Consider the following 27,744-nt stretch of genomic DNA (forward strand, 5'->3'; position numbering starts at 1 on the left):
ATACTACTACTACTACTATAACTATACTACTACTACTACTATAACTATACTACTACTGCTCCTATAACTATACTACTGCTCCTATAACTATACTGCTACTGCTCCTATAACTATACTACTGCTCCTATAACTATACTACTACTACTACTATAACTATACTACTACTGCTCCTATAACTATACTGCTCCTATAACTATACTACTACTACTACTATAACTATACTACTACTGCTCCTATAACTATACTGCTACTGCTCCTATAACTATACTACTGCTCCTATAACTATACTACTGCTCCTATAACTATACTACTGCTCCTATAACTATACTACAAAATGACTTGGTTTGCGCTTTGGCTAAGGCGTTTGGTTTTGGTTGAGCTGTTTGGCAGCCAGCGTGCACTTCCTCGTTCCGCCCCGCTCTCGCACTTGGTTCCCTTAACGAGATATCATCCTTTCAGGGACAAACGGGCCTTATACTTCACCTCTGCCCACTCCACGCACCGAGCCCTGTAACAAGGCCCAAACCTGTTCCAGCATGACGATGCCCCTGTGCACAAAGCGAGCTCCATGAAGACATGGTGTGTGAAGGTTGGAGTGGAAGAACTCAAGTGTCCTGCACAGAGCCCTCACCTCAACCCCACTGAACACCTTTGGGATGAACTGGAACACCGACTGAACCCCAGACCTCCTCGACATCCCAACATCAGCGCCTGACCTCACTAATGCTCTTGTAGCTGAATGAACACAAATCCCCACAGCCACGCTCCAACATCTAGTGGAAAGCTTCCCAGAAGAGTGGAGCTCATTATAACAGCAAACACACGGGAATAAATCTGGAATGAGACGTTCAACAAGCACATATGGGTGTGATGGTCAGGGTGCACATACTTTTGGACATATAGTGTTTGTTGTTCTTTAATAAATAAAGTGTACTGTACTCAGAGTGACCTGCTTTGTGAAAGCTGAAGTGCGCTGTGAAGTCGTGACACGTCGAACAAACAACATGATGAGACACGAAGAAGAAAAAAAGAATGAATGAAAGAAGGACAAAGTGAGATTGAGTGTGGAATTTTACTGCAGGCTGTTTTCTCACACACACGCGCGCACGCACACGCACACACACACTCGCGCTCACACACACGCGCACGCGTGCACACACACACACACTGTGTGTCAGATGAATAAATCTATAAAATCATGCGGTTTATTACTTGGTCATGTATGTGTTTATACATCACACACACTCACCTTCATTTATAGCACACATTTAAAAGTGCCGTACATCATCTGGGCTAATTCTAAACAATCTAAACAATGAAATAAAAGACAACTAAAATGAGATTTTAAAAAGATGTAAAATAAAAGAATAACAATAAATTACTGCTAAAGCAATAAATCAAAAGAGAAATAAAACATGAAAGACAAAACGACAGATAAAAGACAGGAACAGAAGACCTGATCCTGCTGATCTTAAAGACCTTCAAATGCTCGAGAAAATAAACGTTTTTGGATCGGATTTAAAAATGTCTATATTGGGGATGTGTTTATGAAAAACGGGAAACTGTCTCGGATCTCAGAGAACGTCTTCCGAGTCTGAGGAACAGCTGAAGGTAGCTGCACAGACTCAAAGCTCAAAGATCTCAAAGCTCAAAGATCTCAAAGCTCAAAGATCTCAAAGCTCCGAAGGTATTTTGAAGACAGAGGAGGTCAGAGATATAACTCTAAACTTCTAACTTTAAATACAAATAAGAAAACCTTGAACTCTCTTCTGTATTTGACTGGCAGCCAATGAAGACAGGAGAGATGCGTTCCCTCGTTCTGGCGCCGATCAGAAGCCGAGCTGAAGATGTAGAGTTGTGTAGAGTTGTGTAGAGTTGTGTAGAGCCCCTCAGGGTTGACTTCCCATGTAGAGGGAACTGCAGTAATCAATTCGAGAGGAAAGAACGCGTGAATATCAGTCTCCAGATCTTTAAATGAGGAATATTTTAAAGGAATATTTTAATTTGGTGAAAGATCTCTGCTGCAGAAAGCTTCCTCTCACAGCTGAGTTTAGCTGCTCATCAGATTTGACCAGGACCCACACTGTCAGCGACAGTTGTCGTGAAGCCTGGATGATCAAATTCGATGACTTCTGCCTGACATTTTCACCAGGTTTCACTGGGAGATAAAACTGGGAGTCATCAGCGTAAGGAAAAAGGGGCCGCATGCACAAAGAGAAGACCGCAGGGTCCAGGATGGAGCCAGGAAGTGCACCACTGGTGATTGCTGAAAAACAACTTTTAATAAATGTTTAAGGTAAAAGGTTTAGAAATTGGTTTAAAAGTATAAAGAACAGATGGGTGTAGACTTGGCTTTTTGATAAAAGGCTGGAGGAAGACAGAACAGAACCTCTCGCTAGGCCGCTGTACTGAACGTTTTTCCATCATTACTGTTTATAACCAGATAATTAACACTAAGCCCTGAACGGCTATTTGATTTAGAAATAAAATGATGGACTCTGACTTCTGCTCAGTACAGGAGATGTTTTTTCTGATCTTCACCTGTCCAGTGTGGGTGCGTGTGTGTCTGATGTGGTCTTCTGCTTTTGACTTCTTGCTTTTCTGCTCACCATGGATGTAAAGAGTGGTTATTTAAGCTACAGTCTCGAGATTGCTGTGTGTGAAGATCTCAGATCAGCAGTTTCTGAAATACTCCAACATCACCTGAAGCTTCTGACCTGTATCTGCATGATTTATACACTGCACCGCTGTGACATGAGTGGCTGATTGGATAATTACACAAATGAGCAGGTGTTTATATAAATATAAATATGTATATATGTGTATATATAAAGATGATATGTGGAATAAAACTTAAATATTGTAAAAACTATGCAAATGATGGAAATCATATCTACAGCACTTTTATTTTTCATGAGTTAATCTCGTAAAGTTTTAAATAAACTTCACGTCTGTGACTCATTTCTGAACTTTTCTGGTTATTTATTATCATGTTCAACAGCGGGCGTGTCACCTGCACCTGTGTGTGTGTGTGTGTGTGTGTGTGTGAGTGTGTGTGTGAGTGTGAGTGTGTGAGTGTGAGTGTGTGTGTGAGTGTGTGAGTGTGTGTGAGTGTGTGTGTGTGAGTGTGTGAGTGTGTCTTTGTGCTTGTTCATGCATGTATTTGCCTTTAGGACTGGGAGAAACTCTATTATATATAAAAATAAAACAATACAGACTGTGTTAAAGAAATAAACATTTATTAGAGTGTGTGTGTGCGTGTGTGTGAGTGTGTGTGTGTGTGTGTGTGTGTGTTCATTTCGCCTGCAAGATGAAAACATCAGACAAAATAAAACTCTACAACTATACAGCTCCTAAAAATATTAAATTAATTTAATAATCAGTAATAATATTAATGGAAACTAATATTCATGATTAATAATAAATAATGAAATATGATAATTAATGATATAATACAATATAATAATTAACAATAAAAACAATGTCTTATTATTTAATTGAACAGAAACAACAACAACAACAACAACAATAATAATAATAATAGTAATTTTCACAAAACATATACTATACTCTCTTAGGAATAAAGATTCCTCGAGGGTTTATTGCAAAATTAAGGGTTCTTCACATCTTAAAATGGTTCTGTTTTAAGGTTCCACCAAGCAAAAGGTTCCACTTTAAAGGAAAGGTTTGCTTCTGGTCTGCAGAAACACACACACACACACACACACACACACACACACACAGCTGTTTAAAGCTAAGCCAGTGGAGAACCCTGACGCTGTGACTCGGTCTGCAGGCTGTGAGGAGGTTTATTAGACGTTCTCTGCAGAGACTCAGGGTGCAGGATCGTGTCTGCGTGATGGATCAGGTTTGTGAGTAAAGCATGATGGAGGTTGTGTGAGATGCAGCATGCAGAGGCAGGAGAACTGCAGGAGGTTCTCACAGGAGCGTGGAACAGACTGAGAGTTTATTCAGCTTCAAACCCAAACTGTGATTTCACTTCATTCGTTTATTGTTATTTTACTGTTTACTGCTCAGTGTAGTGATTATCTTCATATTTACAGAATTACAGTAATGGCCTCTGTACAGTATTGTATATTTATAAACACACTGTACATGCTGCGTGTTATAAACAGTTATAAACGTTATTAACAGTCAGTGAAGACTTCAGATATCAGACAAGACATTTCAGCTCTTTTCTTTTCTTTTATTTTCTACTGCATCTTCATTGTCGTATTCTGTGGGTGTGTCACCTGGAGCCCATACCGGTGTGTGTGTGTGTGTGTGCGTGTGTGTGTGTGTGTGTGTGTGAGGGAGAGAGTGTGTGTGTTTGGAGGGGGATCATGAATGTTTTATTGTCATGTATATCTGTATTTATTTTTCATGTGTGTTATAGAAACAAATCCTACACTGTAATTAATTTAATTTTTTCTTATTTTAATTCAATTTCATTCATTCATTCGTTCATTCATTTTTTTATTTATTTACCTAAAAGGCATTCTTGTTTGTTATTTATATTTTGTTTTTCCTGATAATTAGGTTAAAGTTAGTGTTTGCATTATTGAGCAACAGTAATACGCAGTGAAAATATTATAAAAATATAAATATTAAATAAATAAAAATGAGAGAGTGAGAAAGTGTGTGTGTGTGTGTGTGTGTGTGTGTGTGTGTGTGTGTGATAAACTGTAAAACTACATACATAATAATGATGAACTCTTCACTTCATCAAGTACAGAAGTTATAATAAGTGATTTTATGTCACACACACATTTAAAGTTAGAGCACTAAAACTACTAACATGACACTTTACTGACATTTTAAACCTGGTGTTCACTGGGTGTGGTTTAGAAATGTGTGTGTGTGTGTGTGTGTGCATGAATTTATTTGCCTTGAGCAGTGAAACTAGCTCACATGCAAAGCAAATTTAAAAAAAATTATAAAACAATAAAACCAAGTATACAAATTACACCAAATAATATTATATAGTTATATTTATGTATATTATGTAACTCAGTGAGTGCAGTAGAGGGAGTGTCATCTTAAATCTTTTCTATTATTGCTTTCAGTAGGTGTGGAAACTTCTGTGTGTGTGTGTGTGTGTGTGCGCACGTGTGTGTGCGTGTTTGTTCATGTTTAAGGGGCTTGGTCACCAGCCTTTTTAAGAAAAATGTGCAGAAATGTAAAGTACAAGAGACTGTAATTATCCGTGTGTGTGTGTGTGTGTGTGTGTGTGTGCATTTGCCTTGAGGAGTGGGTGTAGGTCAAATCCAGTACATTATGTGATCTTATGTAATCCCTCCCTCCTCCTGTTCCCTTGCTCCCTCCCTCATTCCATACTGAATAAAAAGGTGTCTGTTCTTCATCTCCTCACTCGCTCATCACTTGATTCCTCTCGTGCTTGTTGCTGAGTTAGACTCCACTGCACCGTCACCATGGCATCCATTGTCTCCTCTCACACCAGCTTCTCCTCAGGAGGATCCAGTGGTTCCCTGCGTTCCGTAGGTGGTGGCCGCGTGAGTAGTGGGAGAGCCCTGAGCGTTTACGGAGGCGCCGGTAGGTATGGTGTACGTGTCTCAGGTGGCCCCGCGCTCCTCGGCTCTGCAGTTGGAGGTGGCTTCGCGGCAGGTGGTGGCTTTGGAGCAGGCAGCGGTTTTGGTGCAGGCTTTGGAGGAGCCGGGGGCGGTTTCAACCTCAGTGATGCCGTTGATGTCTCAGCCAGTGAGAAGCTGACGATGCAGAACCTGAATGAGCGTCTGGCCTCCTACCTGGATAAGGTGCGCTCACTGGAGAAGGCCAACGCCGATCTGGAGCTCAAGATCCGTCAGTTCCTTGAGAGCAAGACCTCACCCAAGGCCCGAGACTACTCTGCTTACTTTGCCACCATCAGTGACCTGCAGGACAAGGTAGGGCCTTACCTCACTCATTATACACTTCCTCACTATGGTAGGGCCTTCACTCACTGACTACCTTCTTTGTCTAGCTAAGGTAGAGCTCTATCCTCATCTCATCAGGGTAGAACCCTCAGGTCTTCACTAAGACCTTCTCTTCAGGATAGGACCCTCAGTTCTTTACTATCCCCATCTTACCTTGGTAGAACCCTCAGTTCTTCACTAAGACCATCTCTTCAGGATAGGACCCTCAGTTCTTAACCCTCAGGTCTTCACTAAGACCTTCTCTTCAGGATAGGACCCTTAGTTCTTCACTATCCCTATCTTACACTGGTAGAGCCCTCAGTTCCTCAATTTTCATTACATCCTTCCTAACGATGGTATGACCTTCTCTTACTTACTTCCTCACTGAAGAAAGCCCCACAACTCCCTCACTATCACCTTGGACTATCAGCTTGGCTAAGTGGTTAGTGTAAATGCAGGGTTAGGACATCACTATGTCCTTTCTCACTAAGGTAGGACCTTCAGTGTCTTATTCCTCACTAAGTTAGGGCCCTCACTCCCTCAGTATCGCTTTCCTCTTTGAGTTAGGGGTCAGGGTGAAGGGGCGGGGTTTTAAGGTGTGTCACCCATTATCATTTCTGTGTATTACGGCTCAGACAAAGAAAGGAGTGGAATAAAAGCAGGAACACACTTTCACTGTTTTTGTATCAGTGAATGGAACACCCTAAGGCACACACACACACACACACACACACACACACACACACACCCTAAGGCACACACACACAGAAAACACACACACGCACACACAGGACCACACCCGCCATTCAGAATAACAAAAAACACACCACTGCCACAGTGTGTTAGAAATTACACCAGAGATTCAGACTTCCCCTTCACAGCTTCCTGTTTACTTTTATTTATCTATTTATCGACTTTGATGTGTTCATTTATATCTCGTAGATCCAGAATGCCACACGCATCAATGGAGGCATTTACCTCAGCATTGACAACGCCAAGCTCGCTGCTGATGACTTCAGAGTCAAGTATGTTCCCTTCGATAAAATAACACAAAATAACAAAACAATTAAGCAATTAATCCATACTTCAGTGTAATGAGAGTGATTTTGTGTAATTACGGAAGGAATGTCAATCACAATAAATAACTAAGCTTTTTAGCAATTAATAATTGCATAGTTAAGGATATTGACCTCGGTTTTGCTAATTTGGTTTGGGTTTAATGTGATAGTGGTGTATATGAAATGTTTTCCATTGTTTCAGGTATGAGAACGAGCTGGCCATGAGGCAGTCGGTGGAGGCTGACATCGCCGGGCTGAGGAGAGTCCTGGACGAGCTGACGTTGGCCAGATCAGATCTGGAGATGCAGATTGAGGGTCTGAAGGAGGAGCTGGTCTTCCTCAAGAAGAACCACGAAGAGGTGTGTGATGGAGTAACATAGTTATCTACTCATCACCACAGAACTAGCACAACATTTCTGGTGGTTGTACCTATTTCACCCTGTTAGCTGTGCTCCATAAATTTGGTCTCCTCAGCCAGGAAGTGACATCACATCACTTCACAAGTGACACAAGTCATATAGTTATAGTGTGGAAATTTGTGGAATGTAAACATGGATAGCTAGCAAACTAGCAACTGAGGTATAGGCTAAATGTTTTTATGTTTTTTTTTTTGTACAAAATTCCGAGATTAGTTTCTGCTATGTGGCTTGTGTTAGCCAGCAAAAGTTGCAAGCCTCAACCTAGCTTTACTTTTCATTTCTTTAATATTTTTTCTATAATTTTGAATTTTTTTTAACATGTGCTCTGGCAATGCACAGACACCAATTTCACAAGCTAATCTAACAAATGCTAATAATCTAGCTATACAGGACAAACCACGCTTAATAAGGGCTAGATAGCTAGCTAGGCTACATATTTAATAGTCTCATTGATTTGCCGTAATGTATTTAATGATTTGAGTCCGACGCAACTGCTGTAAATATGGATGATAGAAATTGGTCTAAACGATATCACATTGTAAATAATAACAATAAAGCGTAATATTAGTGCGAAAACTATTTCAGGTCTTTCTGTTACACCCTCGTCCCTTACCACAACCCTTGTTTTCTCCGCAGGACCTCATCGCTGCACGGTCTCAGATGAGCGGTCAAGTCCACGTGGAAGTCGATGCCAAACCACAGGAAGACCTCAACAAAGTTCTGGCTGAAATCCGCGAGCACTATGAAGCCGTCGCCGCTAAAAACCGCAGAGATCTCGAAGCTTGGTTCCAGACCAAGGTAAAAAAAATTCCTTGTGCACGTGTTTAAACCATGCTACGACTTCAGACTTGTGTTGTTAAACCCTGGCATGAACGTTTTGTCTCCCAGAGCGAGGCGCTGAACAAAGAAGTCGCCGTCAGCACGGAAACGCTCCAGACCAACAGATCGGAACTCACAGAGGTGAAGCGCACGCTGCAGGGGCTGGAGATCGAGCTGCAGTCACAACTCAGCATGGTGAGGAAAACATTTCTACATTTATATTCTAGACAATCAGCTAGCATTACTACTGTAGCAATGCTAAAAATAGATGATATTACTGCAAAACTAGCTAGCAAATTTACTACTCTTGAACAGCTCTAATAAAACCAGCTCGTATTGGTCATACTGCAAAACAGCTAACATTATTCGCAATGTTAAACAATGATAGCTCACATTACTGCTATACCCATGTTTTTAAAAGCTAATATTTTGAGTGTAGCAATGCTAACATAAAGATCATTTTGGTATTATGCTACACAACTAGCAATGTTAAACAAAACTAGCTAGTATAATCAGTATAGCAACGTTAACTAATATAAAAGCAATTCTAAATAAAAGTATTGGCATATTAGCTAACATTACTAACTATGCTAAACAAAGATAGTCCAGATTACAGCTGTAGCAACACTTACTAGACATTACTATTAACATTGACACACAGGTAATGCTGCTATCACAGAAAACTAGCTAGCAATACTTCCAATGTTAAACAAATATAGCTTGCATTAATGGTATTATGGGTTCATTGTAGCAAAGATAACCACTACTGAAGCAATTCTAATAAAACTAGCTAGTATATTGCAAAATAGCTAGTAGTATTAGCAATGCTAAACAAAATTAGCTATCATTAGTCGCAATGTCAAACAAAACTAGCTAGTATTACTATTAAAGAAATGCTAAGCAAGATTATAACTGATTATCACCAGCTTTGAGTACTCGTTTATTAAACCCAACATTCTTGTCTGCAGAAAGCGTCGCTGGAACACACGCTAGCAGACACACAGGCACGCTACGCATCCATGCTAGCAGGCTACCAGCAGCAGGTGATGAATCTGGAGGAGCAGCTGGTGCAGCTTCGCGCTGATCTGGAGCGTCAGGCTCAGGAGTATCAGATGCTGCTGGACATCAAGACCAGACTGGAGCTGGAGATCGCCGAGTACAGGAGACTGCTGGATGGAGAAAGTGTCGGAAGGTGAGCACAGTTTACACACTTTCCACTTTCCATTTTTTCACTTTCCGTCTGTAAAAGACGCACTGCTAGGTAGATTACTTTGTAAACTGGCTAGTTAGCTAACCAGATTAAAATGTGCAGTAAGAGTAAAGTGCACTGAAAAGTGTGTATTTTATGTGTGTGTGCAGCAGCTCCAGCTCCAGCATCGCCACCAAGCGCCATGTGGTGACGGTGGTGGAGGAGGTGGTGGACGGCAAAGTCGTCAGCTCCACTTCCAAATCCGTCACAAATAAACTGTAAGGAAACATCGCGAATGAGAAGAACACAAACATCCTCCAAGAAACATGAATTATGACAATGCTAAAACATCAATAAAGTGTTCAGTCTTAAACATGTGTGTTTGTGTCACGTGGTTTATTCACAACAATAGCTCACCAATTTCACAATTCTACATATCAAAGGGAAAAAACCGGTTTGGATTAGCCGTGATGAAGCAGAGACACTGGTGTCCAGGCTAAACGTTAAATTAGTCATAAAGCAGAATGGCATGAACTTAGATAAGGTCTAATTTTAAGGCTGTAGGCAGGATAAAAAATTAATTATTCAAAGTATTAGTTAAAGTAAATGGGAGGATAGAAAGTGAGAGTGATAGAAAGAAAGAGTGGAGGAAAAAAGAGGCAATGAGAAGGTGTTATGATTACGAAAAAAAGACATAATGAGATAGGAATGTTATAAAATACAAAATATAAAAAGTGAAAGTTATGCATGAAATGAATCATGAGTTTGAAAACACAGATCATTCACAGAGCTGGCGTATTCTCCATGTTTCCAAATTCAGCATGTAACTAAATCCCGAATGAAAAAAAAAAGAAAGGCATTGGTCATCTTTTGGAGAAGATGGGAGAAAACATGGAGGACAAGAAAATGATTGCATGAGACCCAAGAGCTCTGAGAGCTACAGAGCCGTTAAAACTGATTTCAGGGCTTTAACTTGGACAAAAACAGGTTTGATGTCTTTAAGGTTATATTAAATATCTCTGGATATTCAGACATGTAAGTAATTAGCAGCTTCTCCACTGTAAAACACTGAAACATTGCCCCGATCATCTGTAGGCTGCTAATGCCATTTTCATTGAAATCCTCTATATATACAGTCAAGTCCATGAATATTCAGACACTGAAAAAGTTACTGTTCTTCAGCTGTCTAACATAATGAATTTATATCCAAAATGGGTGAACGGTGGAGTTACAGCACAGATCAAAAAGGGTTTGAGAATTTCAGCTTTCATTTCCTGATATTTACATCTAAATGTGTTAAACAACGTAGAACATGGCACCTTCAGAGCTATTAATTGTTTAAACAATCAATATAACAGGACACACCTGGGCAACAAGAAATACCTGTCAGTCACATGTTCCAATATTTTTGATCATTTGAAAAAAGGGTGGGTTCAAACAAAATGTGCCATGTTCTGAGTTGTTTAACACGTCTAGATGTAAATATCAGGAAATGAAAGCTGGAATTCTGATCTATCGTCTCATATTCATCTTCTGATCTCAAACCCAAATGTCTTCAGTGTATCTTGTATAGCAATAACAATAGAACTGGTCTTGCTGTTCCAGTACTTTCAGAGGGGACTGTATGTACATGTGCTCATCCATGCATGTGTTATCCAATCAGCCATGCAGATATAGGGATACAGATACAAACATCAGAATGGTCAGAACCCTGCTGAAGATTGGATAAAGACCAGGAGACATATTTCCAATCTTCTTCTGTCCAGTTTGGGTGAGTCTGTGTCCACTGTAGCCTCAGATTCCTGTTCTTAGCTGACAGGAGTGGAACCTGATGTGGTCTTCTGCTGTTGTAGCCCATCCATCTCAAGGTTCAATATGTTGTGCATTCTGAGATGCTTTTCTGCTCACCATGGTCGTTCTCCTCTGACCCTCTCACCAACAAGGTGTTTCCACCTGCTTCCTCTCAATCACAGTTTCTGAAATCCTCAAACCAACATCCATGCCACGGTCAAAGTCACTGAGATCACTGAGATTTTTTTTTTGAGATTCTGATGTTTGATGTGAACTTTAACTGAAGCTCTTGACCTGAGTCTGCATGATGTTATACATTGTGCTGAAGCCACATGGTTGGCTGATAATTGCATTGATAATTGCAGGGATACTGGTGTTCCTAATAAAGTGGATCATGAGCTTAGATTGTCCAAAGAATTGGCAGCAATAACAAAACACATTTCTGAGAATGCAAAATATACATCACAGGATATGAAAAATGACATGGAGAGAGGTGTAATATTGAGAATCTCTCTGTAATGATCAGGTTCATCTTCTGAAAGAGTGTCTCATTGGAGGACTTGGCTTCCATCAGCTAGATACAGAATATGACTCAATAGTTAACCCTTTAACACTCATTAACTATTATAGACATATTATAGTTTCAGAGGTCTTACTGAACAGTCTAATGAGGGTCAAATAATTTTCTAAAAACATTCTCTACCAAACGATTTATTTGTCATTTTATGGTAAAGGCAATGAAACTAAAAAGCTAAAACTGAATATTTGCTGTGAAATAAAAAACTTCTGATCATTCATTGTTGTTAATATGATACTTTTCATATATATGTATCACTGCACTCACACCCATCATGAAGTGCTTCGAGAGGCTCGTTCAGGCTGCTGGGCCTGAACACCTCCCTCTGCAACTGGATCCTGGACTTCCTGACTGGGAGTCCAACACCTCCAACACCAACACCACCACCAACACCACCACCACACTGAGCACAGGGGCCCCACAGGGCTGTATGATCAGTCCACTGCTGTTCACTCTGCTGACTCACGAATGTGCAGAAATGCACAGCTTGAATCATACCAAGTTGGGTTTCATCAGCAAGAACGACGAGTCAGCATACAGAGAGGAGGTGCAGCGGCTAACGGACTGGTGCACAGCCAACAAGTCTCTGAGCGTGGACAAAACAAAAGAGATGGCTGTTGGCTTCAGGAGAGCACATAGCAACCACTCTCCACTGAACATTGACGGTTCCTCCGTGGAGATTGTCTAGAGCACCAAATTCCTTGGTGTTCACATGGCAGAGAACCTCAGCTGGTCTATCAACACCAGCTCCATAGCTAATAAAACCCAGCAGCGTCTCTACTTTCTACAAAGTCTGGGAAAGAACCTCTGTATGACTGTGTACTAGTCGGCGCTGCACTGTTCATTACTGTGCCTATTGTCCTGCTTTAGGAAACCTGTACTTGTCTTGCTCTGTTTGCACACGTGCACTTCATGTGGTCCTGTGTAGCTAGTTCTGTGTAGTCTTTAGTTAGATCTGTGTAGTCTTTAGTTAGATCTGTGTAGTCTTTAGTTAGATCTGTGTAGTCTTTAGTTAGATCTGTGTAGTCTTTAGTTACTTCTGTGTTGTTTTATGTAGCACCATGTTCCTGGAGGAACGTTGTTTTGTTTCTGTGTACTGTACCAGCTGTATATGTTTGAAATGACAATAAAGCCACTTGACTTGAAAAGTCATCTCATCAGGTTCCACTCCTGTCAGCTAAGAACAGTGATCTGAGCTTACAGACTGAGGGCATGGACTCACCCACACTGGTCAGATTAGATAAAGACCAGACTCCTTTCTGTATAACTGCAGCTGATGATTGCAATTATATTTTAAAATTGATATGACTAGAGGACCTGCACTATGATTGGTGAAGGAATATGGGGTGGGATTTAGGGCTCCAGTGGACGAATGATTAATAAGTAACATTAATGAGAGGAAAAGACTAATTAAACACTGAGATCCTGTAAAAGAGGAAATATTTATACACCTGGTTGTTGAGGATGGATGGAGTTTCTCCACAGGGGGGTGCTGTGGAACTAAAAGTGCTCGCTAGTGAGCTCCTGCAGCGCACAGCGGTCATCGTGTTCACAAGGGAATATAGTCATGAAATAAGTGAATAAATAAACAGTTTTTAAAAATGAGTAAACAAATAAATAACTAGTGCTAAATGAAATATACACAGTGTGAGGTCCATAAGTCTGAGAGCATGGATGGAAAATATAATGCAAAAAAGAAGTGAAAATGCTCCTATTTTGCATTATTTTCTAATTATAATTATATTATTGAAAACGACTTGAGTGAAAGTAGAATCTTTAAAGAAATATTTACATGAATTTCAGAGTTTCTTAGTATTCGGTTCGTCCCCTTTTTGCTTTAATGACAGTGCGACTCGAGCGGGCGTGGACTCCACACGTTTGTGCAAAACCTTATGTTCAATTTTAGATCAAATCCATCAGAGTGTCGTCTGATCACACACTTCAGTAGAAGAGATTAGACATGAGGAAAATCTGACCTTTTGTACAAAGCAGTTAACCTGCTTTGTTAATTTTAGGGTTTTATTTATTTTTTAATTTTAGGGACTTTTCTGTTGAAGCCGCTGAGTTTGGGACATGGCCTGAAGTCACATGACAAAATTCCATATAAATGTGTGTAAGATTTACGAGCCACTCCCAGTCCTCACACACACACACACACACACACACACACACACACAGCTATCTTCTGTGTGACAGGTTAATCTGGTGTATGTATGTGAAAGATTCACTGATTAAGATCAGACAGGTGACTCTAAAATAAGTTTTTATTAAAACCAGATAAAGGCATTTTAACTGTATATTTTCATCATTTCCTATTTTTATTTACTCTTACTCGTTTCATTAAGATTCAAGGCTCAAGGTTCTTTATTTGTCACGTACATGTTACATACATGTGATGTAATGTAGTGAAATGCTTTTAATGTAGTGAAATGTTTTTTAATACTTCTACAGTGGCCCCCAAAAGTATTTAGACACTTAAACTGCACTTTTGGGCAGTGGTGCCTCAGCGGTTAAAGGCTCTGGGTTCTGATCAGAAGGTCACCACCAAGCTGCCACTGGGGCCCATGAGCAAGGCCCTTAACTCTCTCAGCTCCAGGGGCCCGTATCACGACTGACCCTGCGCTCTGACCCCCAATTCCTAACAAGCTGGGATAAGCGAAGAACAGAATTTCACTTTACTCTAATGTGCATGTGACAAGTAAAGGCTTCTTCTTCTTCTTCAAGCAAAACATTTCCCAAGAAATAGATTATGTTTAAAAATATAAAAATAATAGATTTATTGTTCAAAATTAGACAAAAAAATAAGTGAACACTGAATAGTGGCTTCATTAAAGATCACAGTTACAGTGTTTTAGTGGTTAGTTTGCCATCCTTTGTTTCTCAGAACTTCTTGACAGTGTCTGGGCCTAAAATCAGCCAGATTCTGTAGCAGTTACGGTGGAAGTTTCCTCCAAGTTCCAACCAACAAGACTTTCAGTTCATCCACAACAGAGCATCAACAATCTGCTCATTTCTTCTCCACTGCATTGAAAAAATGCTCTATAGGGTCTAGGTCAGGGCTGTAGGGTTTAGGGCGGGGCCGTAGGGTTTAGGGCGGGGTCGTAGGGTTTAGGGCGGGGTCGTAGGGTTTAGGGCGGGGCCGTAGGGTTTAGGGCGGGGTCGTAGGGTTTAGGGCGGGGTCGTAGGGTTTAGCTCGGGGTCGTAGGTTCTAGGGCGGGGTCGTAGGGTTTGGGGCGGGACTGTAGGGTTTGGGGCGGGGCTGTAGGGTTTAGGGCGGGGCTGTAGAGTTTAGGGCGGGGCTGTAGAGTTTGGGGCGGGGCTGTAGGGTTTGGGGCGGGTCTGTAGGGTTTGGGGCGGGGCTGTAGGGTTTAGGGCGGGGCTGTGTGTAGAAACATTAAAGAATCTGTTTCTGTGGAATTTATTTATTTTACTTATTATATTCAGTACTAATGTTTAATATTTATTTATATCCTGCACACTGTGGTGTGAAATGTGAGAAGTGTGTGTGCGTGCATGTGTGTGTGTGTGCCCGTGTGTGTGCGTGTGTGTGCATGTGTGTGTGTGTGTGTGTGTGTGTGTGCATGTGTGTGTGTGTGTGTGTGCGCGCGTGTGTGTGCGTGTGTGTGCGTGTTGATATCACGCTGTTCATGATTAGGAGATACTCAAACACCTGACTGAGAAATTCTGCAGAAATGTTTATCAGTCTGTGTGTGTGTGTGTGTGTGTGTGTGTGTGTGTGTGTGCGTGTGTGTGTGTGTGTGGTAATTACTATATATAAAGGGTGTAATGATCCAACGTTTTGAATCGATGCATAAATTTAAGAAGTAACAGTTGAAATGAATGATAAATTGTGTCAGGTGGCAGAGACGGAAGCAAGTGCAGGTTAGTAATTATTAACTTATTATTATCAGACAGATCATCCAAAACACAATTCCAAACCCTAATAAAAACACCAGGGTCAAAGATCAACAAAAAAGCAGACAAGAAACCACCACAGAATCAAAGCAGCTTGAAATCATCTCAGAACGCGCCTGTGTGAGAGTCCGGGTTATTTATAGGAGTGTGAGAGATTATGATGTGGTGTGTGTAATTAGAAATCATGTACATGAATGCGGCTGATAGAAAATGGAGTCTGTTTCGGCCATGTTGTGAGTCTGCAGCGAATTCTTTTTTCAGTCTGGTTCCTCTCAAGGTTTCTTCCTCACATCGTCTCAGGGAGTTTTTCCTCACCACTGCTCATTAGGGATAAATTTATATCCTGAATGTATTTATTTCTGTAAAGCTGCTTTGTGACGATGTCCAATGTTAAAAGAGCTATACAAATAAAATTGAATTGTTACAGCTACCACTCATATATGCTTTGATTTGTCAATAAATAAAGTTTTCCAACAGGAAATTCATGCATATATCTCACAGACGTTCCTGCACTTCATTTTATCCAGGTAATAAAATACTCACCGATGGAATGTACATGTTTCTGATTAACGCTTGCACTCAAAACTCCCACATTATGTCTTTATTTGGATGTAAGTCTTCAGTCTGAGAGAATCTGCACAGCTCTGAGTGTGAGTGTGTGTGTGTGTGTGAGGGTGAGGCGAGTCGCCCGGTGGCCATGTCAGTGCTCACTACACAGAAAACAGTTAAACACGCAGAACCGGATACACTCGCTCTGTGTGTGTGTGTGTGTGTGTGTGTGTGTGAAGTTATTCAGCTCTCTTCCACCTGACACTCTGCATTCAAATTCACCGCATCCTACACTTTTTATTTGTGTAATGGAGTTTAAAAACTAAACATACGTAGCACCGCTGTGGAGCCGAGTCACATGCTCTAGTGTTCATTTACACCCAGAGTTCGAGTTTATACCTGCAAGATGGCGGCTGTGTGACTCCTGCTTTCATTCTGCATTCTGATTGGTCAGAAGGTGTTGATTAGTTTTCTATAACAGCAGCTCTGACAGTAGCGCAGGTTTATATTAATGCTCTCGTTCTGTTACCCACAGCAGCATTTCATTCCTCTCATATCACAGCAATTTACCTACAACTGCAGTTTTTTTAGTTATTAAAGAATGACATGTCATACTTTTTATCCATTTATTGTTACGTTAATGTTCTGTGAAGCAAGATAGTTCATTATTGTAGAAGGTCTCTGAAACGAGTGAGTTCCTGTTGTCGCTTACGTTATAGCAGCTATAAACACTCGTTCCCTCACCAGCCTCTTTATTCTCTCTCTTGTAGTTAATAAGACAAAAAAAACGCAGCTTGTTACGCATGTGACCAAGAAACCGCAAAGAAGCGTAAACTCCTCTGTCTGAAAACTTAACGTTACAGCTTTACCTCTGACTGTTACAAAGCGCTGACACTGGAGACTCCTTCCATAAATGTCACATAAACATCTCCTTAATTTAAGAAAACTTCATCATATCATCGATTATTTTAATCTGTTTATTATGAGTAGATCATCTGCTGCACGAGTCCCTGTGAATGAGCTGTTACTATGGAAACGATAACGTATCAGAACGAGTGCATTATTATAAACCTGCGCTACTGTCAGAGCTGCTGTTATAGAAAACTAATCAACACCTTCTGACCAATCAGAGTGCAGAATTCAACAGCACTGTGGTGTAATAAATCGGGACTGCTGCTAGAATTCACCAAACCTGTTTTGTGTGTGTGTGTGTGTGTGTGTGTGTGTGTGTTATTACAGGAAACACTTCTGTGTAAAGTGAGATGAGCTAAGACTTTGTAATGCTGAAGGCTTTGAGGCCTGAGGGGGTGTGGGGCGGCACAGGGGCGGCAGTGTGGGGGTTTGTAGTGAAAGTGGCGATGCAGGGCCCCTCAGCAGGCGGCTTTCAGCAGGCTCGGACTAGAAAGTCTGGATTCTTTACAGGACGTGTTCAGAGCTCAGGAAAGTGCAGAGTTTCATACAGAAGAGTTTATTTTTATTTCTAAACCACACAGAGTACAATAAGACAGATTCATGCTCTTCTTTTATGACTTTCACAGCTTGAAGCTCAAGTTATATAAATAATGTAAATGTTGTAAATGTATAAAACTGTTTATTACCCCCCTGTTTATTACCCCCCAGTTTATTACCCCCCTGAAACGCCCGAAGCCTGAGGCTTTATTAGCTGAAGGTAAAGCAAAGATGAGATGAGACGTGCAGGATTTACATGCATGCAGTTATTGCACACAAACACCGTGAGTCAGAATATAACTCACCATTACGAGGAAATTAATGATTTCTGCATAAAGGCATCTAAAATCTCTGGACGTATATATATGTGTGTGTGTGTGTGTGTGTGTGTGTGCAGAAAAATATTACAGGATAAAATGATTCACCCAGAAATTAGTTTAACAAGTGAAGGAACTTTATTAACTGTGTATTTGGCTGTTTATAGACTTTTTTGAATTTTAAAAAAAAATGCATTTCAATATATTTAAAGTACTGATTATATATAAAATGTTTTTTGTAAAAAAAAAAGACAGTTTTGTTGCATGAAAGTTCTTAAAATAATAATAATAATAAATAAAATACATATGAAATATACATGCCAAAAATGAAATAAATACATAAATAATATCTTTAATTGAATAAAATATAATGACTAAATGCTTGCACAGTTCACCAGAGTACAGTTTATTATAGAACATTAATAACAGGAAAATGTGCACAAGTCTGTTCAGGCTTTGTTACGGCATTTGTGTGTGTGTGTGTGTGTGTGTATGTGTGTGTGTGTGTGTGTGTGTGTGTGTGTGTGAAGGTCACAGAATGTAAGGCAAGTCTGTTCTCGTCTCACTAACAGAAAATTTCTGCAGAAATGTTGAACTGGGTGAGTCACTGATCTTTATCTCTCTCTCTCACACTCTCTCACACACACACACACACACACACACACACACACACACACTCTTTCACACTCTCACACACACACACACACACTCTCACTGCAGAGCTGACAGATGTCCTAAACCTGAAGGTTACAGATCATTAACACCTGACCTCTCATTTTCAGTTTTAACAGTAAAATGAAAATCAGAATTTCTGCTAAAATAACATTGAACAGAAAAAAGATCTTCAGGAGCTTTAATGTTTGAGAACCAACACTTGGGTTGAAAGGAAATAATTATCAAATTGTTCCTAAAACACGCTTTTGAGGCCCTGATGATGCATTTCCATGCAAACGCAGATCAGTTTCACTGCAGCTGGTTTTATTAGTGCCTGAATAAATTTATAATAAAATGCATCATAGTTCTAACATGCTTCTGTGCATTTATACGTGATATTTGTATTTGAGGATAAAGTGACTTGTGCGTGGATCACTTTAATGTGCTGATGATTTACATGCAATTTGACCACCCAATGATAAACCTTGCAGGAAATCCAATTAATTAGCTTTATTCTCCATCCATTAAATGAATAATTCATAAAAAAAATGTCTTACAGGTTAAAGTAACTCACACACGGTTCTCTTTTGCAATAAGAATTTCTTCCACAATGTAAAATATGTTCGGTATCCGTGCATTAAATCAGTTTCACCACCTGAGGCCTTGTTTTTATTGGCTTCAAGTGAAAGAATCACTGATATGACTTACAGGGCTAAAGGTTTACGCAATGCAAAGTCATTACAAGCTTACAGAAATAATAACGCTCAGCACGTAGAGTTTCCTGAGTAAACATTATCAACTGCCTTTAAAAACAAAAAGGAGAAAAGTTTATTTAAGTTTCACACTAAATCTAGTGCAGAGTTTCACCACTGGTTTATAGATTAGAATAAAACCAATAAACTAATGTGTGAAAACTCCTCATTTGTGATTTTATAAGTATTTATAGAGGGATTATTTTGATCTGTTTCATTGATTTAACCCTTCATGGACCAAATTGTGAAAAAAATATCAACAAAATATTAGCCATTGTGTTTTAGAATTCTACGACATTCACAAAATAGATTAATGTTTGTTTGTAATGTACCACATTGGATCTTTGACCTGGAGATATGTAATTTATACATGATAATGGATTGTAACAGGTAACAGTTTTCATCAACGGTCTGTTTACTTAAAAATTTTTAAAAAAGAGAGAAGGAATATTGGAATGATTATTTTATTATATAAGTAATAAAAGTGCTTGTTTTTCTTTGTGTCATTTGTACTGTACATGCAGGTCAGTTGAGGGTTAAAGAGGGTTATAACGGACTAAGTGTGATAATTTTGTCAACAAATTACATTCTTAAATCTACTCAAGTGCAATAAAAAAAATCACAGCTAAATGCATTTAAGATGTTTTAAGCTAAATCATGGCTTGTTATATAATCATACACTTGTTATACTTCCTTCCGATATCATACATTTAGTAAGTATTAAACTGTTAACACTAAAAGTAATAAAAGTATGTACTTTTTCAATGAATGATACTTTTTAAAAGTAAATAAATACTTAAATACTTAAATACAAGAGCAGGATTTCTGGACCACGTCTGCTGGCTTTAAACTGAGATGATTATCTGTGTTTTATCTTATTCGAGTTGAGCTATTATGTGTGTAAGTGTACAGTAAATTTATAAGAGCCTCCTGCTGCAGTTTTTTTTTTAAATTCACTAAAGTTCTTGACATCCTGTGCAAAATCACTTCATTACATTTCTTTGTTAGCCGCACCTCTGGACGTCTGCATGTGGAGATGCCTTGTGATTAAAAGGTCACGCTTGTATAACCATAAAATGAGTTAAACTCTGGCTGTGATTTGCTCTCTCGCCCACATGATCAGCGAGAGGCAATGTCACCTGTGCAAATTCCACTGGTGGCTTTCTTCATCCTAGACAGGTTGGTCTGGTTTGAGGTGTTTTCACCCTGAGGCAAGGAATGTTCTGTAAAGTTTTCCCCCCAAACCACCACCTCTTTTTTTCAGGGCTTTAAAAGGAGCCAGTTCTCCACTCTTGCCACTCGTTCTTCTCCAGCTTGAGCAGAAGAGTTCTACATCATCATCATCATGAACACCGCTTTCTCCAACCGCAGCTACGTCTCCTCTTCCTCCTCCTCACTGCTAGCCTCTGGCAGTTCTTTGAGGAGCGGTTCATCCCTGCGCTTTGGAAGCCAGGCAAGTGGCAGCGTGTATGGAGGAGCCGGAGGGTCCGGAGTGCGCATCTCCACTGTCAGGTCAAATGTCGGAGGTGGTTTCAACCTCGCCGACGCCATCGATGTTTCGGCCAATGAGAAGCTGACGATGCAGAACCTGAACGAGCGTCTGGCCACCTACCTGGAGAAGGTGCGCTCGCTGGAGAAGGCCAACGCTGAGCTGGAGCTCAAGATCCGCCAGTTCCTTGAGGGCAAGGCCTCCCCCAAGGCCCGAGACTACTCTGCTTACTTTGCCACCATCAGTGACCTGCAGGCCAAGGTATGGGCTAATCTTGCTCACTAACCCCTTCCTTACTAACCACTATGCACTATTTAGGGAGACAGCCTTTGTAGTCATGTCATTATAGAGAGGATATGGTGCACCCATGGAATCCCACAATGCACTGGTTAGTGTAAAAAGGATGTAGTGCATAGGATGTAGGATACTCACTATCACCTTCCTTACGATCCCTTTGGTGAAGTCTACTGTAGTTCTACTGAGTCAGATTGGTGAAGTTGTAATTGAAATGAATGAAGGTGTAATTGTTACTATAAGCAATCATCATTTATCATAACCCTGCCCTCAGTGTAACCCTACTTCTCACTTATTCACATTTATATGCTGTAAACCATTTAGAATCAACACATTTCACACATATGATCACATATTTTTTTAAATGCATCTATACATTTATCGGTCACTCTGCACTTTTACCTTTATACACATTTCCATGTTGCTTTGCATGTTAACCTGTCACTCTGCATGTGTGGTAGCTATACAGTAGCTATATATAGACTATATATGCTATATAATAGTGTATAATAGCAGGAAGTTCCAATTTCACCACTTCCTCCCTCATTTCTCTTCGGAGATATGGAGTGACGTTTATTATGTCTCTGTGCTCATCCTTTTCACTCAATCCTCCATACAGAGGCCACTCCCATGTCTTTCACCCAATCCCTTCCCCCTACAGAGGCCACGCCCATGTCTTTCACCCGATCCCTTCCCCCTACAGAGGCCACTCCCATGTCTTTCACCCAATCCCTTCCCCCTACAGAGGCCACTCCCATGTCTTTCACCCAATCCCTTCCCCCTACAGAGGCCACGCCCATGTCTTTCACCCGATCCCTTCCCCCTACAGAGGCCACTCCCATGTCTTTCACCCAATCCCTTCCCCCTACAGAGGCCACTCCCATGTCTTTCACCCAATCCCTTCCCCCTACAGAGGCCACTCCCATGTCTTTCACCCAATCCCTTCCCCCTACAGAGGCCACGCCCATGTCTTTCACCTGATCCACTCCCCATACAGAGGCCACTCCCTTCTTTCATACAATGCACTATAGAGGCCACATCTATCTTTTGTACCTTTTTACACTTTGATATTTTATTGGAAATGAAAAATTCTACATATATGGTGTTTTTTAACTTTGTGTTTATTTTGTAGATTCAGGGTAGCATTATTCTGAACGGAGGACTGTACCTCAACATTGATAACGCCAAACTTGCCGCTGATGACTTCAGAGTAAAGTGAGAGTCCAAAACACTTATTTATAAAATTATGTAATGTGCATGATTCTTTAGTGTAGTCAATAGAGAGCAGAGTGATGGCTGAACTCCTGTTCTGGTTTAGTATTTTTGCAAAAATAGGAATTACAAGTCTACTTTATGTTTTTACAAATTCTCTTACAATAAATAAATGCAGCCTTGGACGATTAAACCAGCGTGTCTTTTTTCTTCAATTTGACCATATTAGGTTGAGACAAACTACAAGTGTAAAACAGATATTTTTTTGAATTGTGGCAGGTATGAGAACGAGCTGACCATGAGGCAGTCAGTGGAGGCAGACATTGCCGGGCTGAGGAAGGTTCTAGATGACTTGACGTTGGCCAGATCAGATCTTGAGATGCAGATTGAGGGTCTAAAGGACGAGCTGATCTATCTGAAGAAGAACCATGAGGAGGTGAAGCATGATCCTCAACCATCTGCACAAAGAACCACTTCATTTAAATTACAGCATGTCACAGTTATCACACAATTATCAGTTACAGTGTATTGTGATAGATTTAATGCACCTAGACCTCATCAAGCCAAAAGATCCCTGAGGAGTTCACTGTGTCTTTGTGGATACAATGATATCAGTAGCTAACGTCTCGGCTGTGTTATTGTAGGAGCTCCTGTTGTTACGCTCTCAGATGGGTGGACAAGTGAATGTGGAGGTGGATGCCAGACCACAGCAAGACCTGACAGCCATCTTGGCTGGAATCCGCGAGCATTACGAATCTGTGGCCGCTAAGAACCGCAAAGACATTGAGGCCTGGTTCCAGACCAAGGTGAGTCTGAACTGGAACATGTTTAACTCTCAGTGCTCAGAAGTGTGTCACTCTGAGATTTTTAATTGTTTTTGCGATTTTTGTCTCCACAGAGTGAAGCGCTAAGCAAAGAGGTCGCCATCAGCACAGAAACGCTCCAGACGTCCAGATCTGAAATTACAGAGGTTAAGCGCACACTTCAGAGTCTGGAAATCGAGCTTCAGTCACAGCTTAGCATGGTGAGAGCTTCTTAGCACAAACATTAAAAAACTAGAATAGAATAGAATAATCATCAATAATTTTCATCATATAGACCTTTCTTAATAATCCTCACTAATCCTGACAATGCTAATCCATATGATACAAGTTCTCACTATTATTAATATGTTTTTTGCTAATCACGATAAGAATGAACTTGTGTGTAATATTATTGTGACTTTCAGCTAATCCTCATTATGACCTCTTGCTAATCCTGTGATGACTTTTGTTAATTCTCTCCATATAATTTCTTGCTAACCTTCATGAAACTCCCTTCCTTAAACATGCTTCATCTTCTTTGTCTCTTTAGAAAGCGTCTCTCGAACACACTCTGGCTGAGACAAAGACCCGCTATGCACAAACGCTCACCGGCTATCAGTTTCAAGTGACGAGTCTGGAGGAGCAGCTGGTGCAGCTTCGTGCTGATCTTGCTCGCCAAGCTCAGGAATATCAGATGCTGCTGGACATCAAGACCAGACTGGAGATGGAGATCGCTGAGTACAGGAGACTGCTGGATGGAGAAGCAACCAAAAGGTGAACATTTCAGAGAAAATTGGAGTAGATCTGGGGAATATTTAGATGTTTTCTCTCCTCACATTTCTGCTCACTCTCTGTCTTTATTTCCTCTTCTAGCACCACAACCACCTCTAGCACCGCCACTCGGAAGGTTGTGATTGTCACAGAGGAGGTGGTGGATGGTAAAGTGATCAGCTCCTCCACTTCTCAGAGCAAAACCATCACCAAGTAAGCATGTTGAGTCTCCACGCAGCAATGAGATGACTTCCATCCCCATGACATGCTCTCTCAATGCTCACAAAGTAAAATAAAGTCAAGTCAAAACAATTCATGTGTCTGTTGTTCATTTTACCAAAACTCTCTATGAACCCCACAGATCTGGGCTTTTACCTAAGAGAAGAGTTATTAACAAAAAGCTTCACCAAACAAATATGTTTTCAATCTAGACCAAAAGATTGAGACTGTGTCTGAGTCCTTAAAGGCTGTTTCACAGGTTTGTAGGAAAAAGCTCTGCCCCATGTTGTAGTCTTCATTCTAGGTACTAATAAAGAGCTTTGTTAAAACAGCTGTGGCATACAAGTGCATGAATTAGTCACCTAGCCCAAACTAGTCTAATAAATATCAGACCACAGAATGCAATTTGTACAATTCAAACAAATTTCTCTTACATTAGTGTAGTAACAAAAAAAACTAATTGTAAAATATCAAGACAAATTAATTGATATAATTTTTAGTTGACAATAAGGACAACTGATGTCTTTTGATGTGACTAAAAGGATGTACGAATTGTCTTCTTTCATAGGGAGTATTGACAGTTCAATTAAGGAGGTAAATGTACATGGAAAAGATGGATTTTGACCTGTAGAATCCTGTCAAATTAATTTTTGTGGCTTTCCTTCTTCTCACCTCTAAAAAGGGAAGGATAGTGTGTGTTTTCTCAATTAGTCTACAACACCTTTGAGAAGATTCAAGTTCTTTGACAAGCATACTCCAGAACAGGCTAAATGAGGGTGAAGTAAATATGAAGGAGCAAGTCTATATGCTCAGCAACTCTTAAGTAAGGGTTGAACTTGATAATGTACATTATGTAGTTATACCATGTTAGATCTGAGATGAACTGGACACCAAGAAGTTTAAAAGATTCCACTCACTCCACACATTGCAGGAGAACAGTAGGGGATCAGGTATATTTTGAGGTTTTTTAAAGTTCTTTTGTTTTAAGAGCATTTGAACAATTGCATCAAGCTTGTATTTCAATTCAATTCAATTTTATTTGTATAGCGCTTTTAACAATGGACATTGTCACAAAGCAGCTTTACAGAAATAAATGGATTCACAAAAATATACTGTAAATATGTGAATTTATCCCTAATGAGCGAGCCAGAGGTGATGGTGGTGAGGAAAAACTCCCTGAGATGATATGAGGAAGAAACCTTGAGAGGAACCAGACTCAAAAGGGAACCATCCTCATCTGGGTGCAACGGATAGTGCGATTATAAATCATTCCCTTCTATTATTGTGTACTATATGGACAAATAGTGCTATTGTGTAATCAGTAAATTCACAGTTTTTGCAAGAAGTCCGGTTGGTTAAAATCTATCCACTGTCCACTGATGGAGTCCTGAGTACGAAGCTGCTCGTGGCAACTGCAGCCCCAAAGCCACTACAGCAATCGCAGTCCCAAGCCATTACAGTACAGTACAGTACAGTACAGTTCCCCATATGAGAACCCCAAACCATCTCCACAGCCCCCAGGTGGCACCATCCCCAGCAATCCAAACAGTCTTCAGGCCGTCCATATGGGGCCCCAGCAGCAGCGAGCAACTCAACCGATGAGAACTCCAACCAGAAGCAGGGCATCAGGATGGGTCAGGCAGCGAGGAGGAGCAGAAGGGGTCAGGATCACTGGCATCTCAGGAGTAGCATGTGTAGCTCGACAGAGAGTGAGGGAGAGAGAGAGAGAGAGAGAGAGGGAGAGATTGTTAGGTAAGCTTTTGTCCTCTAATGGTTAAGGACGATGTACTTTGCATGCAGAGAGCAAGCAGGGACTCCGGTAAAACTAGCTATGACAGCATAACTGAAAGGGAAAGCCAGAAGCTAACACAGACATGAGGGAGTCCTGGGACATAAGGCAGCCAGCCACTCCACTGTCGACAAACCTGAGTGAACGTGTGAGAGTGGGGGGGTGACAGCATCCAAACATCCCAGTTCACCACAACACTCTATGCCTGTGAACCCTCCAGACCTGCTCCTGTACCTAAGAAAACTATTCACTAAAGGCTTGACTAAACAAATATGTTTTCAGCCGAGACTTAAACAGAGACTGTGTCTGAGAATTGTATTTGACCAGGAAGAGTTCGCTTTAACACCACAAACATAGTCAGGTCATCTGCATAATTATCTCATCTGCCGTCACCTCTGGCTCGCTCATTAGGGATCAATTCACATATTTACAATATATTTTTTGTGAATCCACTTATTTCTGTAAAGCTGCTTTGTGACAATGTCCATTGTTAAAAGCGCTATACAAATAAAAATGAAATAATGAATTGGTTCCACATTTTATCCAGCATACTCATGAAAATGAAGAAAAGAAGACGATACAGACAACCCACCCTTGGGGGCACCAACCAGAACCATTTAGGTAGATCTAAAACATTTTCCCAAACACACAATTTGGTGTGTTCCCACCAAATAGTTATGTGGGGTTAACCACAAATACTGTACTTATTTATACCAAGTTACTGTATATAGTTAGATATTCAGAGTAAGGCTAATGTGGATGAAAGAAGACGATGATCTACAGTGACAAAAAAAAAGCCCTGGAAAAAGTCTATAAAAACAATATGTACATTTAGTTTAGTTACTGCATCATTTACTGACAACTTTAGAAAGCATGCAGAAAGCAGAGGCAGTTCTCCAAATCTGATCTGTCAAATCTGTTCTTCATGTTGTGAGCCTTTAATAGCAGATCCAATTCCATCAAGTAGGGTGTTTTTCAAAATTCCTTCATGTACTTTACATATACAGCTCATAAAGAATATCTGTTGAAAAACCCTGAGGGAACTGTGGTCAGCTTTTCTTTGGTATTATACAGACTACTGAGTCCTTTCACTGGATACAGGATGAAGGTATTTGTGCATAGATCATTTTAATGGATTACTGTGCATGTAGAATTCAGTTAAACCCAATTTCAACACAACTCAGTGATACATAATAGAGGTTAATCAGGTTAATCATGATTTTTGCAGAATGATTTTGTGTTTTATGTGATGATAAGGTAATGATCAAAGGCAGATTAATGTCATGGCCTGATGCTATGACAGATGATTTGACATGCATTAAAGGAGTGAAAGAACCTGCATTTGCAATATGAATGTGTAAATAATTTACAAAATAATGTCTTACACGTTAAAGTAACTCAAAGTATGTTAACTTTCGCAATAGGAATGTTTTCTAGAATGCGAAACACATTTGGTATTCGTGATTTAACCAGTTTCACCGCCTGGGGCATTGTTTTTATTGGCCACATGTAAAAGAATCACCACAATGGGCATTAGGTTTTTTAGCTGTATTTTTTGTGCAGTATTCACAATATGATAGGTGTACACAATGCAAATTAATATTGTCATTCTAACATTAGCTCAGAGCCCCTTCCTGCCAGCAGAGGTCGTACTATCCTGTGGTGAGTGACCCCAATTTCTTGTTTACTTCCTCATTTCATAGCGTATATAAATTCAATGTTTTTAGTAGTTTATTGCAAAGTCTTGCCAGTTCTCTAGGCTCTTT

At 40.3% G+C, this 27,744-nt stretch overlaps 2 protein-coding genes across 3 annotated transcripts; both read left to right on the top strand.

The window, feature by feature from the left end:
* The first annotated feature begins 5,355 nt into the window (after positions 1–5,355).
* On the top strand, positions 5,356–9,774 carry LOC113528990 (keratin, type I cytoskeletal 50 kDa). Of its 2 annotated transcripts, none has more exons than XM_026917894.3 (7): positions 5,356–5,903; positions 6,855–6,937; positions 7,173–7,329; positions 8,026–8,187; positions 8,278–8,403; positions 9,177–9,400; positions 9,571–9,774. In XM_026917894.3, the coding sequence occupies exons 1-7, from the start codon at positions 5,433–5,435 to the stop codon at positions 9,677–9,679; spliced, it is 1,332 nt and encodes a 443-aa protein (XP_026773695.1). In that variant the 5' UTR covers positions 5,356–5,432; the 3' UTR covers positions 9,680–9,774. The 2 variants fall into 2 exon arrangements, with proteins under 2 accessions (XP_026773695.1, XP_026773694.1); XM_026917893.3 differs by having other exon boundaries at positions 5,357–5,903; positions 9,568–9,774.
* Positions 9,775–20,501: 10,727 nt separating this feature from the next.
* On the top strand, positions 20,502–24,282 carry LOC113528991 (keratin, type I cytoskeletal 13). The gene is given in 8 exon segments (XM_026917895.3): positions 20,502–20,559; positions 20,562–21,151; positions 22,317–22,399; positions 22,676–22,832; positions 23,041–23,202; positions 23,295–23,420; positions 23,750–23,973; positions 24,073–24,282. Coding segments are annotated over 8 exon segments (1,500 nt in total). The 5' UTR covers positions 20,502–20,516; the 3' UTR covers positions 24,188–24,282.
* The last annotated feature ends 3,462 nt before the right edge of the window (positions 24,283–27,744 follow it).

Source organism: Pangasianodon hypophthalmus, chromosome 23, assembly GCF_027358585.1.
Source record: "Pangasianodon hypophthalmus isolate fPanHyp1 chromosome 23, fPanHyp1.pri, whole genome shotgun sequence".
Lineage (NCBI taxonomy): Eukaryota > Metazoa > Chordata > Actinopteri > Siluriformes > Pangasiidae > Pangasianodon > Pangasianodon hypophthalmus.

Excerpts from the sequence above, each read along its gene's own strand:
- LOC113528990 (XM_026917893.3), top strand. The coding sequence starts at position 5,433 with ATGGCATCCATTGTCTCCTCTCACACCAGCTTCTCCTCAGGAGGATCC. Across the intron at positions 6,938-7,172 it reads GCTGATGACTTCAGAGTCAA|GTATGAGAACGAGCTGGCCA; the intron begins GTATGTTCCCTT and ends CCATTGTTTCAG. Across the intron at positions 8,404-9,176 it reads TGCAGTCACAACTCAGCATG|AAAGCGTCGCTGGAACACAC; the intron begins GTGAGGAAAACA and ends TCTTGTCTGCAG.